The sequence below is a fragment of the Podarcis pityusensis genome (assembly GCF_964106645.2).
Source record: "Podarcis pityusensis genome assembly, chromosome: 6".
Taxonomy (NCBI): Eukaryota; Metazoa; Chordata; class Lepidosauria; order Squamata; family Lacertidae; genus Podarcis; species Podarcis pityusensis.
Window position 1 is genome coordinate 87,711,305 of NC_138030.1, and position 23,489 is coordinate 87,734,793.

A 23,489-nucleotide genomic window follows, 5' to 3' on the forward strand; every position below is an offset into this window, starting at 1 on the left:
AATGAAATAATAATAATAATAATAATAATAATAGGCTCTGTTGTCAAAGAAACAAGTAGGTGAGCTCAGAGGCGGAGCTAGCTACTCCGGCACCCGGAGCAGTGCACATATCGTGCACCCAGGGGGCGTGGTGAGCCACCCATGGGGAGCATCACAGGGGGGCGCCGCAACCCGCCCACACCGAACGTCCCAAGGGGGAGGGCGCCAGCCATGTCCCAGGGGGGTGCTGCCCGTGGCAAGTCTCCCCCCCCGGGATGACACCTGGGGTGGACCGCACCCACCACACACCCCTTCCTCCACCAGTGGGTGGGCTTTACCCCACAACTTCTTTTTTTTAAAAAAAAAACAATTTTTATTAAGTTTTCCATTTAACAATCCAATCATATGACCTTGCGATATGACCTTGCGAACACTTTTGATACGAGGGTCATGTCGTCTTTCAGGGAGGTGCTGAAAAGGCGGATGAAGCAGCAGACCATGGACAGGTTCTTCAGCAAGAAGCAAAGAGTGGAAGAGGAACCTTCTTCGAGTTGTCCCCCAGAGTCTTAGAAAATGTATGTACAGTACACTTTGGTGATTTTTAAATGCTTTTCTGTCATGTTTAGAAACTTAAATTATTGTTCCTTCAATTTTTGAAATGCTCTTTACAGTATGTGTGACTTTAAAGAGCACTTAATAAACTCTTTTTGTACCAAATTTGGCTTTGTTTGGACTTTTTTTGACCATAGGAACACATTAATTGATTTTCAATGCATTCCTATGGGAAACCGTGCTTCGCAAGACGAAAAATTTGCAAGACGAAAAAACTCGCAGAACGAATTAATTTCATCTTGCGAGGCACCACTGTAGTTAATCTGAATTATACCAATACATATCATAAAATCCAAATATTTTGCCGAATTTTTAAAATTTTTGTTGGGGGTACCCATGCTTCGAGTTCAGTAAGAGTCCAATCATCTCATATTTCTGCTGCTTTAATATTCACAAGCCCCATCTTCCAATCTTCTTGTTTTTATCGTTTTTCTTCTTAATAACCTCTGAGTTGTTTCCACAGTCCCCCACAACTTCACCTGGCTGATAGGTAGAAGAAGAATAGCAAAAGTTATGAGATACATATATATATGTGAAAGAGAGATACTGGAGAGACAGGATGTCTTGGTATATGTTGAACATAAGCTGGAGTTTGGGGCTCCCCTGAAAACCTAATGGAAAAACAAGATCTATGGGTGTGTTTATGCTGGAAACCTCTCCATCCTAAGCTCAGGCTGCTTATATGTGTAAATAAAACCATACATCCTAAAGATACAACAATCTTAACTGACCTTCATTTCAAGGAAACCAAACGCTTTGTAAAGTGCTTGGAGCAACTGGAGTTTCTTGCTGCTCGGTGTTTGGGGTACCGTGTTAACAATGTAAATCAGCATGTGAAAATTTCAGGCAAACTGTGTTTTCTTTTGTCCTCTTTCTTGGCGATGCTTTTCCTTTTTGTGATGTGTGAGTGACCAGCCTACCCTTGATGAAAGGCCATAGTTCAGTGGTAGACCATTTGTCTGGCACGCAGAAGACCTAGGTTCAATTTCTGGTATCTACAGGTAGCCCTAGCAAACACACCTATCTGAAACCCTGCAGTGACATTGTCATTCATTTTAGATTATACTTATCTCACTGGACCAATTGTCTGATTCAAGCAAGTTTCTTTCTTCCCATAATTGGACTGACTGCGGCACATAATGTGCCATCTGAGCTCTTGTTCACATGCCACTAAAGCTGCACTCCTATATGCACTTACCTGGGAGTAAGGCCCATTTAACTCAAAGGATCTTACATCTGAGTAAACCTCCCTAGGGTTGGACTATAAAGCAGTCATTGACAAGAACCTATTTAATAGACTACGTGAGGTGAAAAGAATAAAAGGGTTATAGATTTACAACAGGTGTAAGAAACCTTTGCCCTCCACATGTTTGCTGAATTACAGCTCCCATCAGCCCTAGCAAGCATAGACAATGGCGAGAGATAATGGGAGTTGTAGATCAACAAGATCTGGAGAACTCCTACCTGATGTAAAATGTTGGTAGTTGGAGGGAAAAGGAGGGAGAATGATGCTTTTTCAAGATGGCAAGAGCTGAATGGAGAAGTTCTGTGAGTCTTAATGAGAGAAGAAGGGAGTGGGGCTTCAGGGATGGGAATTACGGAACATGTAATTTGCCAACAAGTAGGACTAGGCAGGAGATCTTAATATAGATGGCATTTTGAGAGTAGACTTCACCATATAGACCTTGACATTTAGGTCAAGACTCCAATTTCCTTCCTTTCAACTCAAAGGTCAGTAGCCAACACAGATGTGTTCATTAAACTCCCTCCTTATGGTTTCAGAGTGATTATTAGGCATGAAGTTCAGCATCCGGCTAACTAGAACAGTTCAGCTCTGGATCCTCTTTTCAGGGTCAGGGCTCAAGGCTGGACCACACAAAGCAGGGCAGAAACGGTGAGGGCAGCCTCCCTTCATTTTGTCACCTTCTCCACATGCTGCTACCTCCTTTGCAACCAGAATGCAGAGAGCAGGTATAACACAGTGGCAGGGGAGACAGGAAAAGTCAGCTAGTGCCATTTAATCATCATACAGACATCAGCCCCCGAAAAAACTCCACAGAAAAGCAATCTTGGTGTAATTGTACACAGCGGTGCAGTGTGCGTTGGCAGTGCCCGGGGCAAGGCAAAGATTGTGCCCCCTAACCACCTTATCAGCATGGCACAGGAGGCTCCAGGCAGACATCGCTGTGTCCCTGTGGCAGCCGCTCCTCATTGAGGTCACCGGCTGGTCACTGCGTCCACCCTGTCAGCTCAGCGAGCTCCCAGCAGGAGCAGTGGCTGGTGTGGCATTTGCCCGTTTGTTTGAAAATGTCTGTACAGGGGGAGAGAAAGGGTTAATATGTAGACCAATAGGAAAGCCGGAGGCAGAGCCTACCTGTTTATAAAAGGGCTTAGCCCGAGGTTTGGGTGTGGGTAGTTGGTTGGTTTTAGTGGGTTGGTTGGTTGGGAAAGGCAGTTGGAAAAGCAGTTGGCAGGCAGTTGGAATTAGAGAGACAGTTAGTGCAGTTGGTTCTTGTGTGAGGGGAGGTAGAAAAGTTAGAGATAGGATAAAAATAAGACTAAGAAGGTAAAGAGTAACAACCTTTTGAATGCAGTTAAAGTTTACTTGTGTCTGCAATAAACTACAGTGGTAAAGGTAAAGGTAAAGGGACACCTGACCATTAGGTCCAGTCGTGACCGACTCTGGGGTTGCAGCGCTCATCTTGCTTTATTGGCCGAGGGAGCCGGCGTACAGATCATGACTAAGCCGCTTCTGGCGAACCAGAACAGCGCACGGAAACGCCGTTTACCTTCCTGCCAGAGCAGTACCTATTTATCTACTTGCACTTTGACATGCTTTCGAACTGCTAGGTTGGCAGGAGTAGGGACCGAGCAACGGGAGCTCACCCCGTCCTGAGGATTCGAACCATCTATTGCCCATGTATCATTGAGGAATTTACTTCCTCATCCTTTGTGTCCCATTCCAATAATGTCTTATACATTTTAGACAGCACTTTTACATTACATTCCAGCAGATTTCTCTCCAGTTGTGATATTTGTTCCCCAAACCCTCGTATCCTATCTTTCTTAAATAATTGGTTCAAATGATGATATAGTATCCATGTTGTTTAACTGCATGATAATTCCTTAAATTCTTTTAATTGATACTCTCCTCCCTCTTGTTTTAATAAAAAATTTAAAAGTTTGTTATCTTGATTTCTTATTTTTCTGGGAAGATTTGCCATTTCTGCATATTCCATAAGGTTTTGTATCCATTTCTTCTTTTACTGGGACTTCTTCTTCTTCTTTCCATTTTTGGGCAAGAAACATTCTTGCTGCTGTAGATGCACCTATACTATTAGGGGAAAGAACCGCCAGGGATAAAAAAATGACCAAAGACTGGCATATTTGCAATAAAAATCTTTATTAGAATAAAAAAATTAATTGGGGAAGGGGGAAACTGGGCCTTGGTGGAGAGAGCTGCTGGCCTCACTGTTGCCGCTATCTGGAAGAGAAAAGAACAGAAAAGATTCTTAATACTTCCATTTCTTATTACTGCAAGGATCTCCAAGTGGCCCACATTATTCTCCCTTCCTCATCCAATCCCTAAACTCTTCTTAAATCAGGGAGCTGCCTCCCCCCCCCCCAGCCAGCCAAATTCTCTCTGGCGTCCCTGTTCTTCGTGAACAAAGATCAACACTCACCACTGGTGGAATCACTGGTGGCATCCATCCCCTGGTCCTTCGGCCTCACATAGATGGTTCTCAGTTTAATTTTCCTCCCGTCCACGATTACACTTTCTTGCCTCATACAGTCCAGGGGATGGATTTTAGTGGTACGGCAACAGGAGGCCAGCAGCTCTCGAAACCTGCGCAGACAGCGGGATCTAGGAAAGAAAAGGAAGAAAGTCACGAAATGGATTATTTCCTCAATACTCTCTATCCATGCACTGCCAGCCATTTCCCTGAAAGCATCTAAGGGGGCCCTGAGGACAATCTTTAAAAATTAATCTAACCATGACCTGGTTCCCTATGTGTCTAAATCTTAAGGGATAGCTAAAGAAATAGGGGGGAAATAAGAGATTCTACTTACAAGCGAGACGACTGAACCTTCATTATGTCGACAACCAAAAGCACTCTCTCTAAATACAATCATTAAATTCAAATAGTTGCTCTGCCCAAAGTTCTCAGCCAAGTCACTCAGCAGGGGACGTGTCATAATGGAGGACATGACATCATCACTCTAGCTACCTCGCCTAACAATGGGCACCACTCCTCTTATTATTATTTTTCAAATGTATATTTCAGTGGGTTAAGTGGCTTTATTTAATTAATTTAGAATATGGTTACCAAGTTTTTTTCAATGAATCCGGGGACACTTTTTTCTTTTCTTTTTTAAGCTGAGTAGCATCAGGGAGCCCATAGTGGGGATGGTGAAGCAAAAGATTCTTTTTTTTTTCAAATAAATTTTTATTAATTTTCCAACACAATTATACAATTTTATCCAAGTTTTAACAAATTATCTCTTTTGGGACTTCCTTCAGCTTCTCTGGCAATCATCCATATTTATCTCTTAAGTACGCATTTCCTTCATTTGTATTGCCATTTGTCTTCCCTCCCCCTTCTATTTCTCTTTAACAATACATCTCAACTTTTACAGTGCCTCGTGAAACCCCACTAGCGTTGTTTGCACATCACATACATTTTTCAGCTATTCTACAAACTTTCCCCAGTCTTCGATGAACTTTTGGTCTCGCACGTATCAGTTTCATTCTCCATTCTTGTATCATTGGTATTTCCTCTTGTTTCCATTTCTGGGCCAATAAAATTCTTGATGCTGTAACTGCTTACTGAAAAAGTTTACAATCCTTTCTTCTTATTTCCTTTCCTGTAATCCCTAAAAGAAAGGCTTCTGGTTTCTTTACAAAAGTATATTTTAACATCTTTTTCAATTCATTGTGTATCACTTCCCAGAAACTTTTCACTTTCTTACATTCCCACCACATATGATAAAATGTTCCTTCTTTTTCTTTACATTTCCAACACTTATTACACGTCTTATACATTTTTGCTAGTTTTACCGGTGTAATGTACCATCTATAAAACATTTTCATGACATTTTCCTTCAACGCCGTACATGCAGTAAATTTTAAATTTTCTTTCCACAGTTTTTCCCATTCATCAAATTGAATATTATACCCAAAGTCTTTGGCCCATTGTATCATTACCGATTTAACCTCTTCATCCTTCTTATACCATTCCAACAATATTTTATACATTTTTGACAAAATTTTACATTCATCGTTTATTATATCTGTTTGAAACTTTGAATCTTTTTCTACATAACCACTTTCTTTTATATCTTTTTTAAACATTTCATTTACCTGGAAATAATGCAACCAATCATATACGTGATCTTTAACTTGTTCATATGGTTTTAATTTCCATTTTCCTCCTTCTTTAATTACCATTTCACCATACGTAATCCATTTACCTCTCATATTAATTTTCTTTACGCTCATAACCTCCAAAGGAGATAGCCATTGTGGAACTCTTGGTTCCAATAGATTTTTGTACCTGTCCCATATTTCTATTAACGAATTCCTGAAGATGTGGTTCTCAAAACCTTTATGAATTTTCTTCTTGTCACACCATAAATATGCGTGCCATCCAAATTTGTTATCAAAACCTTCGAGATCTAATAATTCCTTATTTTCTAGTTTTATCCATTCCTTTAACCAACATAGGCATGCTGCTTCATAGTATAATTTCATATCTGGCAGGGCGAAGCCTCCTCTTTCTTTCACATCCGTTAATAACTTATATTTTATTCTTGGCTTCTTCCCCTGCCAGATATACCTTGAAATCACTCTTTGCCACTCTTTGAAGATCCCTACCCCCTTTATAATGGGGATAGTCTGAAATAAAAATAACATCTTTGGAAACACGCTCATCTTTATCGTAGAGATTCTACCCCAAAAAGACAGTTTCATTCTACCCCACACCTCCAGATCATTCCTTACTCCCTTCCAGACCGGTATATAATTGTTCTGAAACAGGTCAATTTTTTAGGATTGGGATGGTGAAGCAAAAGATCCTGGGCCCAAGCACACATGCATATTGTATAAAGGTGCAAAGTTTTTCTTTTGCACCCTGTGAAACATAAATGCACAGAGGTTTTTTTTAAAAACTGGGCAACGGCCACCCGCCCACAACTCCCAAGCCATCCCCGATCAGTCAAAACAAAGGGGGAAGGGGGCAGGAATTCTGTACCACCAGACATCCCCGGTTCCCCTTCAGAAGTGGCAGCAGCAGTAGCAGTCAGCAGCCCGGAGCCAGCCTGGTAGCGCAGTTGGCTCTGGCTGGCTTCAGGAGCAGCTTGCTTCTGTGGCACCCGCCAGTTTGCTTCCCGGAAATCCCCATATGATGTGTCTTGTGCACAACACATTATATGGGGACTTCTGGCAAGGAAAAATGATGGGCGCCATGGCAGCGATCAGCAAGCAGCTCCTGAAGCCAGCCAGAGCCAGCTGCGCTACCAGGTTGGCTCTAGGCTGCTGAGGCTGCCGCTGCCATGTTTCCCGGGGACAGATTTGCAAATCCGGGGACGTCTGGTAACCCTAATTTAGAAAAGATCCACAGCTGGCTTCATGCAGCGCAGTGCATTTCTGGACAGGACAGGAAACACCTTGCAAACACACACACTTTTCAACATGGAGGGGTCACCAAGGGACAACACTTCCGGCCTAGACTATGGCTGCTGTTTCTCACTTAAGAGTTAAAAATAACCCCTCTCAACACCCTGTAGTAAACTGTCCAGGATTATGATGGACAGGAGCAAGACTTCACCCTTCCACCTCCTCATCCCCCTGTTTCTTTCAGTTTCTGCCCAGTGTGTTCTGCCAATAAACAGCTTTCCTTAGGTTGCAAGGAAGTGAAATGTTATGACTTTGTGGGTGCCAGACTCCCCTTTGTCATGAGTTTCTGGGTGCCAGCACTGAACCCCTGGACACTGAACATCTGGGGAGTTGATCTAAGCCTTGTTTCAATGTACCCCAAGCTCTACATTTGATTCTTGGTTATTAAAAATTGTTTTAAACCATTTTATTTCATTCAGAAAAGAAAATCTGGCATGTGGTTATCTTAAAGGTTTATAGGCAATGGGTGACACTTTTATTGATCCTTTTTGTAAGTTATTATTTGCCTACTTTAATGTATTATTTCTATATAGTAATCAGTTAGGGGCTGGGGTGGGAAGCAGTTTTAAATGTGAAACTGGTGGATGGCTGTCATTAATTCAGATCCATTTCATAGAATCATAGAATCTTAGAGTTGGAAGGAACCCCAATGGTAATCTAGTCCAACCTCCTGCGATTGGACACGTTAGTCCAGGTGTGGTCTGACCAAAGCAGAATTGAGTGGTACTACAGTGGTACCTTGGGTTATATACGCTTCAGGTTACATACGCTTCAGGTTACAGACTCCACTAACCCAGAAATATTACCTCGGGTTAAGTCAGTGGTTCTCAACCTGTGGGTCCCCAGATGTTGTTGGGCTACAACTCCCATCATCCCTGAGCTCTGGCCTTGCTAGCTAGGGGTGATGAGAGTTGTAGTTCAACAACATCTGGGGACCCACAGGTTGAGAAAGGCTGCTCTAAGTGTTTTTGACCACCTCTCTCCCCCGCCTCTTGTTATATCTCTTTTTATACCCTTTTATACCCTTGGGATGACGGACTTCCCCTCTTCCCCTCTCCGTGGGGGAATCTTCCTGAGAAAACCTTTTTGGGGGCTTGAAGCAAGGTTTGCGCCTCTTTTGAGGAGGGAAGCTTTAAGTTTATATTATGTTCATGCCTTGCCCAGCTACACACCTGTGTGTGTGTTTATGGGGGATTGAGAGGGCGCACTCGCGTATGTGAGAGCATTTTTGTCTCGGCTTCTTGGGAGGGGGTGAGGAAGGCAAGGAGGCAGCGGATGTGCAAAGGCTCAGTGCCTTAACTTGGATGCAGCATCTGCCTAGAGGGCGGAAACAATAATCCCACGTCCAAAAGTCTAACGAAGTTACTTAAGATAATATTCCTAACCACAAAGAGCTGGAAATCGTACGGCAAAGCCATCTGCCATTGACGGCAGCGTAGCCAAGAGCCCGATCCGGGGTGGGTGCCACCCCATTGGGATGCTTGCGTGGGCGACATTTCACGCCCCCGTCGCTCCCAGTACCAAAGCCCCTAGCTCCGTCATTGCTCCCCACACGGAGAAGAGTTCAGACGTAGCCAAATCCTTGAAGCCACCTCAGAAGTCTGTTGGGTGCATAGGGTGTGCTAGGATTTCAACAACAGCCCATGCTACCGGGATAAATGTAGCTACATTCATTAATGTGAGCGCTGTGGTGGCTCACATCCCCATTCCAAATGTTTTTGCGCCAGACCTTTTTTCTTTGCTTCTGGAACTCAGGATCTATATCAGGAAAGAAGGACTTTAGAACGGCTGCTGGTACTGCAGGCTCCCAATTGGCAAAGGGACCTGCCTGAAAATGACACGTTTTTCTCCCTAGCCCCCTCCCCAGTTTCTCTTGGAGCCATGTTACTCCTGCTGCACACATATCCTAACAAGGGGGTGACAGAATACCTGGAGGAGGGATTTTGTGTCAGCTTTCGCATCCCGGTGAAAGGTACTGTGATTTCGAATAACCCACCCAACCAGAAATCCACCTGATCCACCAAGTTTACACAGGTGTAATCTTGTGCACGTGACATTAAAGACTAGGGATGATGGAGAACATGCAATAGTCACGTTTGGAACCAAGTTCTGCAATAGTTTCCTTATTTGCTTGCTAATCAACTTCCCATGCGAGGAGCAGCGATCTTGAACAATGCCGATTTCCTTCCCCAAAAAATAATTTCACAACATTAACAACAGTGCTTTCAAATCCACAAAAATCTTAACAATGATCTCCTATACTGACTACTCTGTTATTACTGTTATTATTGCTTTGGAAGTACCATCCGATGAGATCGGCTGGTGCATTTTTTGCCTGATGTACACATTCTAGCAATTTCCCTTAATATATTGCATTTTATTTTCGCAGGTTACCTAATATATGTTTATTTGTGCACATGACATTCCTGGAGAAGCTTATTGTAGCATTTGACTGATCTTTGGTCTGCATGGTGTGATGTGTTAGTGGGGGAACAGGGATCACCCAGATCCCTGGAAACCAGATTTCCCGCTCTAAACCCTTGGGTGCTGGGGTCTAATCAGAGTTTTGAGAATTTAGGTAAGGTGAGAGGCTGACCTTGTTTTTCTGACAGACAGAGGGACAGAGGGAGATGATGGCCCTGCCTCTAACCCATCACAAAAACCATCTACATGACAAAAGGGTCACTGAGGAGCCAGTTGCCAGGGCAGTGTGGGTGTGATGTCACACACATCACACAAAATGTTGTGCTTTTACAAAGAGGTTTTTGGGCAAGGTGTTATGGGAACAAGGAGGCAGAAATTAGAAGACCTTCATATGGAGGCTGAAGGTCAGAGCCACCTTGGCAGGCTGGCTGAAGGAAGGCTGGGACAGAGGCACAGAGATGTCTTGGAGTCCAGTGCTGCTTTGCTGTAGGGGGAAAATCCCTTGTGAGATGTAATTCTGCACACCTCTCCATCCCAGAGCCAAGTTGTATTTGTGTGAAAAAAACCATACATCAAAAAGACTGTGCAGTCTCTGTTGTGCCTCATTCCTTTCTTATTTTTTATGATTTTCAACTTTATACATTTCAATAATTTTACAATCATCTTAACATTTCAAAACTCGACTTCTTTCCCCCTCTTTCTGCGTTTCCTTAAATTTATTTTTAACATTCTCTTCATATTCCAAATTAACTTATTTTACTCATTTATTATCTACTTTAAATAAAAACTCTTATAAAACTGCAGGTTATTACAATAATCCTGCCATTGTTCTTATCTGTTTACAGTTTATTTCTAAACATTCAATAAACCATTTCCATTCTTTTATAAAAAGTTTGCTATCTTGCTTTTTCCAGTAAGTTTCGCCAATTCTGCATATTTCATAAGTTTTTGCATCCATTCATCTTTCACTGGGACTTCTTCTTCTTTCCATTTTTGGGCAAGTACAATTGACGCTGCTGTAGTCACATACATGAATAAGTTTCTATACAGTTTAGGTAGTTCTGTCCCTATAATTCCCAAAAGGAAAGCTTCTGGTTGTTGTTTTTTACAAAGGTTATTTTAAACATCTTTTTCATTCCATTATGTATAATTTCCCAGTAAGCTGTAACCTTCACTTTAACCAGACAGCTCTTCAAATACAGTGGTACCTCAGGTTACATACACTTCAGGTTACATACGCTTCAGGTTACAGACTCCGCTAACCCAGAAATAGTGCTTCAGGTTAAGAACTTTGCTTCAGGATGAGAACAGAAATTGTGCTCCGGCGGCGCGGCAGCAGCAGTAGCAGGAGGCTCCATTAGCTAAAGTGGTGCTTCAGGTTAAGAACAGTTTCAGGTTAAGTACGGACCTCCGGAATGAATTAAGTACTTAACCTGAGGCACCACTATAGCAAACTTTTTCAAATTGAGGATTGTCCTCTCACAAACAGAGTAGGACACTTGGCCAACCTGTCCAAAGGTGATTGAACCCATATTTACCCCTTCCTTATTATGAGACTTAAATGCCTGCCTTCTGCTTCCCAACCTACTGTCCCTTTGGAGTGAAAGACTGGTGATTCTGCTGCCCAATATATTGTCCATAAAATCTCTCCTCATCAAAAGCCCTGACAACACATCCCCACGTTCAATGCTTTCAGCTCTTTTTTTTTTTTTTTTTTTTTTGTAAAATTGGTCACAAGGCTCTACTGCTTTGTCCTTGGCTTCCTGCCAAAAGCTCCTTTCCAGGTGTGCCCAATCAGAGCAAAACAAAGCCTCAAAATCATGAGCGCTGGTGCGCTCTCTCACCTGAGGCTGCTTGTCGGCTGCAGAGGACCAGAGTTCACCCCTCAACGCAGTATGAATAGGCCAATAACAGAGCGCGTGATGAGATATTCAGAAAGGAACGGTGACAGAGCTGTTTGTTAAGTGTGCTGCTTCCCCATCCACAGCACCCATCACATTTTAGGAGATGATTGCTTCACCTGACAAGAAAGAAACATATACAAGCACAACTGAAATCTGTACTCAGGCTGACAGTTTGGCCGGGGAGATTCAGACAACTGTTTTTCACACTGCTTTATGACATTTGCAGCTTCTCACACAGAATTGCCTCATCAAAAGCAGCCTCAGCTATTAAGCTTGCAAGTAGTGTAGGGCCTTCAAAACATCTAGATAGCCTTAACTTGCAATGTTGTACACTGGTACCTTGGTTCCCAAATGCTTTGGTACTCAAACAACTTGGAACTCGAACACTGCAAACCCAGAAGTAAGTGTTCTGCTTTGCAAACTTTTTTCGGAAGCCGAACGTGCTCTGTTTTGAGTGTTACGCTTCCAAATTGGGTGCCACACTTCCGTTTTGAGTGTTACGCTGAAGTCTGTCTGTTGTTGCTATTTATTTTGTGTTTTTGTGGCTTTTTTGTTTTGTTTTTGTGGCTGTGTGGAACCCAGTTCAGCTATTGATTGATTGATTGATTGATTGATTGTGTGACTGCAGTACATTGTTTATTGCTTTTATTTTATGGATCAATGGTCTCATTAGATAGTAAAATTCACTAAATTGCTGTTTTAGGGGTTGTTTTTTAAAAGTCTGGAGCAGATCAATCCATTTTGCATTACTTACTGTGGGAAAGTGTGCCTTAGTTTTGGAATGCTTTGGTTTTGAAACAGACTTCCGGAAGGGATTAAGTTTGAGAACCAAGGTACCACTGTAATCTTCTTGTTGCCCTGACAAAGGTCCTGGGTTGACCAAAAAGCAATTGTAGCCAGAACAGGCAGGAGGAACCATAAAATGCTTCCTGAGTGGGTGATTTTATGCAGCGACCTGGAATGGCAAGAACTTCCAGAAGGGTACTGATGTTACTTTATTGCAGCAATAACACAAAGAGTAGCCTTTCTCATTTCTTGAACAGTCATATTCCAGACTTCTCTCTTCAGCCTCAAAATAACCTGCTGAGAAGAGGATCAGAAACACAGATCAGGATAAAACACAAATGAGGAAGACCCTAATTCTAGTCTCAACCACTCCTGATTGTTTGCTTAAAAGAAATGCTAAATTATATTCATCGTATACATTTTCCAAATAGATACTAATGTTTGCAGTGGTAAAAGTGTGAAGCAAAGGGATGTGTTTCTAAACAAGCAGTGACAATTCACCTCGATACAAACTGGAACTCACCAATGCACACCCCCTCTCGTTATTAGGAATGTGAAATCAAGTTATGAGCTGCATTTGGGGTTGTTGTTTTTTTAATTTCCATGCCATGGACAGAAAACCCAGCAGTTAGTTATATTTTGGTTTTATCTGTAATGGGCTTCATTTGCAATTTATCCAATGAATTATATCTGTAATTTCATTTAAACTTATGCTTAGAAAGGAGTAGCTAACATTTATCTATATGTTTTAGTGTGCTGTTGTTGTTGTTTAGTCGTTTAGTCATGTCCGACTCTTTGTGACCCCATGGACCATAGCACGCCAGGCACTCCTGTCTTCCACTGCCTCCCGCAGTTTGGTCAAACTCATGCTGGTAGCTTCGAGAACATTATCCAACCATCTACTCCTCTGTCGTCCCCTTCTCCTTGTGCCCTCCATCTTTCCCAACATCAGGGTCTTTTCCAGGGAGTCTTCTCTTCTCATGAGGTGGCCAAAATATTGGAGCCTCAGCTTCAGGATCTGTCCTTCCAGTGAGCACTCAGGGCTGATTTCCTTCAGAATGGATAGGTTTGATCTTCTTGCAGTCCATGGGACTCTCAAAAGTCTCCTCCAGCAGCATAATTCAAAAGCATCAATTCTTCGGTGATCAGCCTTCTTTATGGTCCAGCTCTCACTTCCATACATCCCTACTGGGAAAACCATAGCTTTAACTATACGGACCTTTGTTGGCAAGTACCTCTCTCTCTCTCTCTCTCTCTCTGACTACTTAATTGAGCATGAGGACTCACACACAATCCAGACTGTTAACATCTTTTTTTTTTCCTTTGAAGAAATTACTCCACCTGCTGAAAATCATAAACTCTGAAAATTTCCCAGAGTTTAGGGCCAAACTACGTATTAAACAAATGTTTGTATAATGCAGCCCAAACGGTTGCGACAGCAGCAATGGGGAAAAGTGGTTTTACAATGAACTATTTTAACTGGAATGGGGCGTGGGGTGGTGGTGGAATGGGTGTTTAACACTTTCCTTACCATCTTTTTTTCTACTCCAAATCACCTTCAGCTGCTTCCTGTCCCCACAGGCTTTCCTCAGCTTAGAACCCTACAAAGGAAAAACAGCTGGAGTAGAAGGATATGGCTTTTTAAAAAATGACTGATGGGTCAAGCATTCCTCAGCCACCAATTTCCCATTCAAAACTACTTTTGAACTACAGTGGTACCTCGGGTTAAGTACTTAATTCGTTCCAGAGGTCCGTACTTAACCTGAAACTGTTCTTAACCTGAAGCACTACTTTAGCTAATGGGGCCACCTACTGCCGCCGCGCTGCTGGGGCATGATTTCTGTTCTCATCCTGAAGCAAAGTTCTTAACCTGAAGCACTATTTCTGGGTTAGCGGAGTCTGTAGCCTGAAGCATATGTAACCTGAAGCGTATGTAACCCGAGGTACCACTGTATATATATATATTAACCATTGGAGTTACATTATATGTACTTGTGAATAATGCTTAGCTTGGCCAAAGTCCAAACCCTCCGTGAAACTAGTTGCATATGAATTCTGCTATATATTCTCTTAAAAAGAAAATAATAATAATTTATTTCCTCTTGGTCGGCTGGTACACTGGTACCTCTGGTTACATACGCTTCAGGTTACATACACTTCAGGTTACAGACTCCACTAACCCAGAAATAGTGCTTCAGGTTAAGCACTTTGCTTCAGGATGAGAACAGAAATCGTGCTCCGGTGGCGCGGCAGCAGCAGGAGGCCCCATTAGCTAAAGTGGTGCTTCGGGTTAAGAACAGTTTCAGGTTAAGAACAGACCTCCGGAACGAATTAAGTACTTAACCCGAGGTACCACTGTATTCTGCATTGCCAAGGGATTGGTTACCTCCCCGCACCCATGTTTCTCTTTTGAGTTCTGCTCCATTTTTTTGCTGCCTTTTCATCTGCTTTACCAATACAGGAACAGAAACCTTGTTTATTATAGCTCCTATTAATAATAATTCAAAAGGATTTTGATGCTTCCCAGGGCCATCTGGATTAATGATGCTGCAATGCAGATGATCTGTGAAATCGTTGCCTGCTCATTCGCACTTGTTCAAGCACATTTGACAGCCAGATATGGGATTGGGGGTGCAACTCCCATCTCTTGCAGGGGCTCAATTAGTGCCAGCACCATCCGTTAAGAGTTTAGGAGTAATCTTAGACACCTCACTTTCTATGGAGGCGCAGATTGCAGCTATAACAAAGGCGGCATTTTTTCATCTCCGCCAAGCTAAGCAGTTGGCTCCTTGCAACGGTCACCTCCAGGCTTGATTATTGTAACTCACTCTACGTGGGGCTGCCCTTGAGACTGACCCAGAAACTCCAGCGGGTGCAGAATGCCACGGCAAGACTCCTTACGGGGTCTTCGCCGTGGGATCACATTCATCCGGTGCTATACCAGCTGCACTGGCTCACGGTGGAGTACAGTTACAGATAGGTAGCCGTGTTGGTCTGCCATAGTCAAAATAAAAAAATCCTTCCAGTAGCACCTTTAAGACCAACTAAGTTAGTTCTTGGTATGAGCTTTCGTGTGCAAGCACACTTCTTCAGATACCTGGAGTACAGGATAAGGTTTAAAGTGCTGGTTTTAACCTTTAAAGCCCTATACGGCCTAGGACCCTCATACCTATGGGACTGCCTCTCCTGGTATGTCCTGCGGAGGACCTTAAAGGTAAAGGTAAAGGGACCCCTGACCATTAGGTCCAGTCATGACCGACTCTGGAATTGTAGCGCTCATCTCGCTTTATTGGCCGAGGGAGCCGGCGTACAGCTTCCAGGTCATGTGGCCAGCATGACTGAGCCGCTTCTGGCGAACCAGAGCAGCGCACGGAAACGCCGTTTACCTTCTCACTATAGCAGTACCTATTTATCTATTTGCACTTTGACGTGCTTTCGAACTGCTAGGTTGGCAGGAGCAGGGACCGAGCAACGGAAGCTCACCCCGTCACAGGGATTCGAACTGCCGACCTTCTGATCGGCAAGTCCTAGGCTCTGTGGTTTAACCCCAATGCCACCCGCGTCCCGCGGTGGACCTTACGGTCTTCAAATAAAAACATCTTGGAGATCCCTGGCCACAGGAAGGTTAGGCTGGCCTCAACCAAAGCCAGGGCTTTTTTGGCCGTGGCCCTGATCTGGTGGAACGCTCTGTCACAAGGGCACTGTGGGACTTGACATCTTTCCACAGGGCCTGCAAGACATAGCTGTTCCACCAGGCCTTTGGCCAAGGCACAGTCTGACCCCCTCTCTCCTTCTGTAATCCTCATAGAACTCTGACCCAATGGTTGCCATTAATTTGATTCTGAACTGATTTTAGAATGCATTTCAATTAATTGACTGTGATTTTATGTAAACTGTGCTATTTTTACTGTTGTTAGCTGCTCTGAGCCCGGCTTCGGCTGGGGAGGGCGGGATATAATAATAATAATAATAATAATAATAATAATAATAATAATTGTTATTATTATTATTAATGACCGCCTACGTGCCCCACTCCAGGAAGAGACCTGGTCTCACAGCAACCATCTACCAACACTGAGGGAATCTGTGCACATATAAACATACCCTGACACAGGCCACACCAGTGCTCATGAATATTCATAGCCATCCCGTCATTTAACTTCAATCAACTCTTATTTTAAAGCTGTGAGGACCTGGCAATTTTCACCTTTATTGTGAAGAAAGAGCAATCACATGAGAGTGCCTTGTCACTCTCCTGCTAATGAGTTTAATCTGACATTTGGCAAAAAGTGCTTTGGGGTGTCTTGCGCGACAGTATTGTTTTTGTGGTTTTTAATAGAATCTGCACAAAGGCATTTCTGAGGGGTAGAAGCTCTCCTTGATTTCTCTCTCTCCCCCCCTTTCCTTTCATTTGAACGAGTTAAATGTTAAATTACTGTTATTGTGAGATGCTTCATGGCTCTGAAGTTGCATGGAATTGCTGGACGGCTCTCAGATGTGCAACTGGCTTTGTTCTATTTGTAACTTTCCTAAAAGCTCTATTTGGAGGCTCAAAGCATATGCTCACTGATCCCAGTGTGTCACCCAGCAAAAGCCCAACCACAGTGATGTGCCAGTATTAGACAGCGGCTGCATTCAGGAAGCATATTCTCTTTTCCAGTTGTTTGTCACACAATGTAAAATCCACCCAATGGAAATTGAATGGAATCTAGTAGACGTTTAATGCATATTTCCCTGCTGATGAGCAAAAGATTCCTGCACTGCATGGGGTTGGACTAGATGACCCTCGTGGCCCCTTCCAACTCTACAATTCATTGAGTGTATGAATTGCTTTCAGAAGAAAACCTGTTTGCACTCTCATGAACCCAAAAAATGGTGAGATGAGATTTTTTAAAAAAAGTTTTTTATTGATTTTCCAATTTTATATCAAACAAAAAAGAACATCAGACAACAAACAAACAAACAAGCATTTATCCTAACTATAATAATTCCATTTTTTTAACATTGTTAAATGACTTCCTTGAATCCCCCTAGCTGAGTTTCCATATAGTCCATTGTAGCAGTTTTCCAAAACTGTTTTCACATAAAATTTACTTGGTCAATTTACATCTTTCTTTCTTTTCATTTTAACTTTAACATAGTATTTTACAACATCACATTTTTAAATCCTAGGCCTATTTGGTACTCGCAAGTAGTTCTATTTATGTTATCTTAACATATTTAGCTAAATAATCTTTGAATTTCTTCCAATCCTCTTGGTGCTCCTCCTTTCTCTGGTCACGGACACTTCCGGTCAGATCGGCTAGCTCCCAAAAATCCATCATCTTCATCTGCCATTCCTCCACTGTTGGTACTTCTTGTAGTTTCCAATTTTTGGCCAACAAAAATGGTGAGATGAGATGTTGGGAAGTATCCCTACATCAAGTTCTCACTAGCCTTTTTCATGGGTGACTTATGGGGAAACACGTTGCACATAAAGGGTGGTGACATGTCCGATGACATCTGTCGCAGTGTCACACCACACCCACTGGTGTGGATGAAAGTTAGCACAACATGGCAGCATATTGATCACAGTTCCATATTGCAATATGCAGTGTAGTGAAAAACGAATGTCAGAAACTGGGACAGAAGTGTTAGAATTACAACCAGGAAAACAAATGCAATTGTCCCCACGTATGAATGCAACATCAAAAAAATGAAGATCCTGGCCACTGGTCCCATCACCTACTGGCAAATAGAAGGGGAATAAATGGAGTCAGTGAGAGATTTTACTTTCTTGGGCTCCATGATCACTGCAGATGGTGACAGCAGCCACGAAATTAAAAGATGCCTGCTTCTTGGGAGAAAAGCAATGACAAACCTAGACAGCATCTTAAAAAGTAGAGACATCACCTTGCCAACAAAGGTCCGTATAGTAAAAGCTATGGTTTTCCCAGTAGTGATGTATGGAAGTGAAAGCTGGACCATAAAGAAGGATGATCGCCAAAGAATTGATGTTTTTGAATTATGCTGCTGGAGGACACTCTTGAGAGTCCCACGGACTGCAAGAAGATCCAACCTCTCCATTCTTAAGGAAATCAGCCCTGAGTGCTCACTGGAAGGACAGATCCTGAAGCTGAGACTCCAATACTCTGGCCACCTCATGAGAAGAGAAGACTCCCTGGAAAAGACCCTGATGTTGGGAAAGATGGAGGGCACAAGGAGAAGGGGACGACAGAGGAGTAGATGGTTGGATAGTGTTCTCGAAGCTACCAACATGAGTTTGAGCAAACTGCAGGAGGCAGTGGAAGACAGAAGTGCCTGGCATGCTCTGGTCCATGGGGTCACGAAGAGTCGGACACGACTAAACGACTAAACAACAACATGAATGCACCCAACATGTCTGAATTGGAACAGCTTGCCAACATGGGTAGTCCAAAAAACCTGTGACCCTCCAGATGTTGTTGGACTCAAATTACCATCAGCCCTAGCCAATTGCCAAGGATGATGGGAGCTGTGGTCCAACAACACATGGCAAGCTGCAGGTTCCTTATCCCTGGCATAAACTATCGCTGCAAGTTGCAGTCTTGAGCACTGAGGTTTCCAGCTCATGGAAACTGCCTACTCAAGTATGGTACTCAGCATGTGGACAGCCTTAGGGAGAAACATGATGGGTACATGGTGGGTACATGGTGAATGTGTGCTGCACCATTCTCCTACCTCAATCAGTATCATGTTTTGAATGCAATGAGGCATTCTCTCCCCCTCCTGCTCTTGCATCTCCCCAGTCTGTTCCCCCAACCCTCTGCAGCTGATCTGGAAACAACATTGGGTGCACACACTGGGTGAAGGACAGAGGAAAGCTTGCTGCACTAATGCTAATCCTTGTGTAAGGTAAAGGTAAAAGGACCCCTGACCATTAGGTCCAGTCATGACCGACTCTGGGGTTGTGGTGCTCATCTCGCTTTATTGGCCAAGGGAGCCAGCGTACAGCTTCCGAGTCATGTGGCCAGCATGACTGAACCGCTTCTGCTGAACCAGAGCTGCGCACGGAAACGCTGTTTACCTTCCCACTGGAGTGGTACCTATTTATCTACTTGCACTTTGACGTGCTTTCGAACTGCTAGGTTGACAGGAGCAGGGACCGAGCAACAGGAGCTCAACCCGTCGCAGGGATTCGAACCACCAACCTTCTGATCGGCAAGTCCTAGGCTCTGTGGTTTAACCCACAGCGCCACCCGCATCCCAATCCTTGTGTAGTGCAGCCATTTAGTTGAATGCTACCCAGCATAAGGCAGCTTCCTGTGTTTTTAATTTAAATGCTTCACCTCAGAGACCGAGCTAAAAGCCCTAAATGGCCTGGGGCTGGAGAACCTCCCATTTGTGGCTTCAAGATCATTTGAGGAGACCATCATCTGAGTTTAGGTGGGGTGGCAAGACCATGAAAGTGAGCACACTTAGCAAGCTGTGTGCACTCAACTCAAACCTGAATAGTCCTCTTAATCTGTTTTAGAAAGATTGTTCCAAACGTACCCTAAGGAATACTTTCTTGGTTTCGAAGCTCAGTGCAAAACAAGTCTTTTCTTTCTTTCCATTTTAAACTTCTTTCTCCACCTCTCTTTGCAGGATTAAATTTTGCTAAATGAATTCAGTCTGATCCTGCTGAGACCAAGGTGCTCTTTGAGTATAAAAGTGGTGCCCAAATAAAGGCCAGTTTTGTCTCTTGGCTGAAAAGGAGTATTGGCATTGCAGCCCATTACTGCTGAACAGTGCAATTCTTCAATGTTGGAAACATCCTAAGAGAGCTTGCTAAATATACCTATGAAGGTATCCCTAGAGTCATATGCTGCCACAACATAGGTTTCTCCTTGAAAGCCTCGGAATCCCTGGATTATGAAGAACTCCTTCCCAAGGACGACACAAATCAATCGCATCCTTTGGTCACAGGAACCGAGATGTGCATCGCTCATATTATTAAATTGCTTTCAGGAAAAGGAAACAGCACTGGAAACGAGGGCCGGATTTAGGTTTGATGAGGCCCTCAGCTACTGAAGGTAATGGGGCCCTTTATATGTCCAGCTGTCCTTTCTCAACAACAAATTGTCGCTGTTTTTTGTATTGAATATATGCTATATAGTAATTTATGGACCTAATAGGTATCTAAAGCCATTTGCACATGTGGCCATGCAACCAGTCCATGCAGAATGTAGGCACCCTATATATAGAAATGAGCGAACCAGTGATATTTTAGGGAGCAGGCTGGCAGGCAGGACCCATTACTTACAGGAGCCTACACAACACACAACACTGTTGCTGTATGTAGGTTTTATTTTATTTGTTTTTGGAAGTGTGCATCCAGCTTTGTTCTTCCTTTAATTTTTTTTGGGGGGGACCCCAAGAGAGTGGGGCCCTAAGCTACAGCTTGTTTAGCTTAGACGTAAATCCATCACTGCTGGAAACACATAGATGCTTCACAAGATGGTGTGGTAGATAAAAGCCTCCAGACAAGGAGTGTAATGTTGAGGCTCAGAAGCACCATTTATAAGGAGGAATTTGAGATCTGAAGTGACCTATGCACAGTTTACCCAGTCTCTGTCCCTCTGCTTTGTTATCCCATATTTGAGGGTACCATCTTGGATGTCATAGGGGACCTTCCAACAAGATGACAACCAAAAGGGGTAAGTTGGTGCACTTTCCACTTCTGGTGGTCTGAGGTCCTGAGAGCCTCTTCGGCAGACCTCCTCCCCAAGTGAAATTGCTCCACACATTCCTAATGTATTGCATCCCTAGTCACTGTTCAGTTTTTACAAGCGAGGAACTAAGGCTCAGTTTAACTTGCTGAAGTCCATACACTCATTCCCTGGTGGTGAAGAGAACTAAAAGAGGATCCATGGAATGCAGGTGCTTACACTGGTATGGACAATGTGACGTGTTGCAAGCAAATCATGGGCCCATAATTTTCTCCATTTCTCTTGTTACAAGGGAAAAGGTGATATTAAGGAGGAGTGGGGAACATCACCCCCTTTCAATATTTCCAGGTTCCCCCTTCCCCTGCTCATTCTTTGCAAGCACTGATCATTAGCCTCTTCCGTGACATTCCTTAAGCCCAACACCTTTGATAGAGTGACCCATAATTGAATATGTCAGCCCAAATTAAAGAAATTGAGATCCAGGGTATCATATCTAAATTAATTTCCTGACTTTGCACTTAGCCTTTACTGCACTACCAATTAGGAAAATGAAATATAATGCTGTTTGAAACTGAAAGGGACACTCTCAAGGCCGAAAGTCTTGTAAATTAAGCAGACCTTGACAGTTGTCCCATTTGATTGCGTTTCCACATGTGTGGGACTTTGTGAAATGACTCTCTAATAATGCAAATTGAAGTCCTATCCCTTAAATGTGCTAGACTGCTGCCATGATAAGAAGCCATCTTATGTGTAGAATTTCCTTCACTTCTTACGGTGGATTCACAGTTTTGAGGTGTGTGCCACTTGCGGAACCCCAAAGGGTTATTTGCTGTGTAAATAAGTACTCAAATGTGATTTCCTTTTATTGGCGAGGATTTAAAGCAGATTAATCTGGAAATGGGATGAGACAGATCTATGGATAAGCACATGTAAATCTGAGATGGACTGGAAACAGACTAAGCTGTCCATCCCCAGTTGCAAAAGGGCTTCCTAATTTATTATTACTATATTATTATTTACAATAGTTTATAAACTTCTTAATGTTTTTAAAAGCTCTAGTGGTGTACACAACATAGAAAGTATAAACAATATCATGAAAACAGAAATACAACATAAAACCAGTAAAGCAGTAGCATGAAAGTATTTAAAAACAAGAACAGCTACCTGGAAATTCAGGAAATTTGCACACGTTTCCAAGCACAATTCAAAGTGTTGGTGCTGACCTTTAAAGCCCTAAACGGCCTCAGCCCAGTATACCTGAAGGAGTGTCTCCACCCCCATCGTTCAGCCTGGACACTGAGGTCCAGCGCCGAGGGCCTTCTGGCAGTTCCCTCACTGCGAGAAGCCAAGTTACAGGGAACCAGGCAGAGGGCCTTCTCGGTAGTGGCACCCGCCCTGTGGAACGCCCTCCCACCAGATGTCAAAGAGAACAACAACTACCAGACTTTTAGAAGACATCTGAAGGCAGCACTCTTTAGGGAAGCTTTTAATGTTTGATGGGTTACTGTATTTTAATATTTTGTTGGAAGCCGCCCAGAGTGGGTGGGGTATAAATAAATTATTATTATTATTATTTAAATAAAAACAAGATTTAATCTTAGGGGTCTAGCGAAGCCTGGGCAAAAAGATTTGCCTTTACAAATTGTCTGAAGCAACTGGTGGTTGCTTGCTATTTAATGCATGCTTCCTCCTGAAGGAGCCCAGGGAGGCAAACATGTGATAAAACAATGTTGGATGAGGAAAGTATTCAATAGGCAACAAGAAGGCAACAGAGACAGTGCCTAATATTCTACAGGAGGGGTAATTCAGAGGGTGCCAGAACACTAAAGGCACAATTCCTGCATTGTGTGGAATGGACCTCCTGATAAGGGGTGACACAATCATTCAGGTATCCTAAGCCCCAAGCTAAATGGGACTTTTAATAATGGAAGTTAAACTACACTTCCTATCATTCCCAATGAAAAATTTCCCTGTGCTTCCCAGTTGCCCATCCTAACATTGTTTCCCTTAAAATAAATGAACTTGTTGCGCTTTGAGGTCCCCAAGACACCCCCCCAAAGAAAAACACAATTGACACTTGATTTTTGTTTAAGGTTTTTGGCATAATTTTGGCCACAACTTTATTCAAATTACAGCAATGTGAGTGGTTGCTTAGGCATTGGTAGCACTAACTGACCCCGCACGGGGACAGCTCTGACATTCGCACCCCCCGCGAAGTCAGCAAGGGTAAGTCACCTGGGGAGAGAGTCGGGACTGGGAACCATGCCTCACCTCTCCCCAGAATGCTCTCATGGGCTCTTGCGTGGCCCTAGCTCCTTGCCAGGGGGTTTCGGACAAAAGCATGGGGAGCCCCTGGGTTCCTTTAACGGAAAACTCTTGAAGCAGCAGCAGCAGCAGCATTTTGGAGGGGCAGGCACAGCCAAATCCATACCCCTCCAC

General features: G+C 43.3%; 1 protein-coding gene and 1 long non-coding RNA gene across 4 annotated transcripts in view; both read right to left on the reverse strand.

Annotated features, from left to right (window-relative positions):
* Positions 1 to 368: 368 nt before the first annotated feature.
* The window catches only part of LOC308480652, a 319,498-nt gene continuing 296,377 nt past the window's right edge, over positions 369 to 23,489 (reverse strand). Inside the window, exons 2-4 of the long non-coding RNA XR_013988190.1 lie at positions 2,738 to 3,848; positions 845 to 1,074; positions 369 to 389 (exon numbers count right to left, since the gene is read on the reverse strand). This is a non-coding gene — a long non-coding RNA (uncharacterized lncRNA). The remainder of the gene's footprint in view (positions 390 to 844; positions 1,075 to 2,737; positions 3,849 to 23,489) is intronic.
* Positions 3,874 to 23,489, reverse strand: part of LOC308480618 (uncharacterized protein) — a 133,826-nt gene continuing 114,210 nt past the window's right edge. Inside the window, exons 1-3 of one of the 3 annotated variants that reach the window (XM_081012380.1) lie at positions 4,663 to 4,899; positions 4,275 to 4,456; positions 3,874 to 4,075 (exon numbers count right to left, since the gene is read on the reverse strand). In XM_081012380.1, the coding sequence (XP_080868506.1) occupies positions 4,011 to 4,075; positions 4,275 to 4,456; positions 4,663 to 4,685 (270 nt within the window). In that variant the 5' untranslated portion in view covers positions 4,686 to 4,899 and the 3' untranslated portion in view covers positions 3,874 to 4,010. Of the gene's footprint in view, positions 4,076 to 4,274; positions 4,457 to 4,662; positions 4,900 to 23,489 lie in introns of those variants that run through there. The other 2 variants (XM_081012381.1, XM_081012378.1) reach the window with 2 other exon arrangements.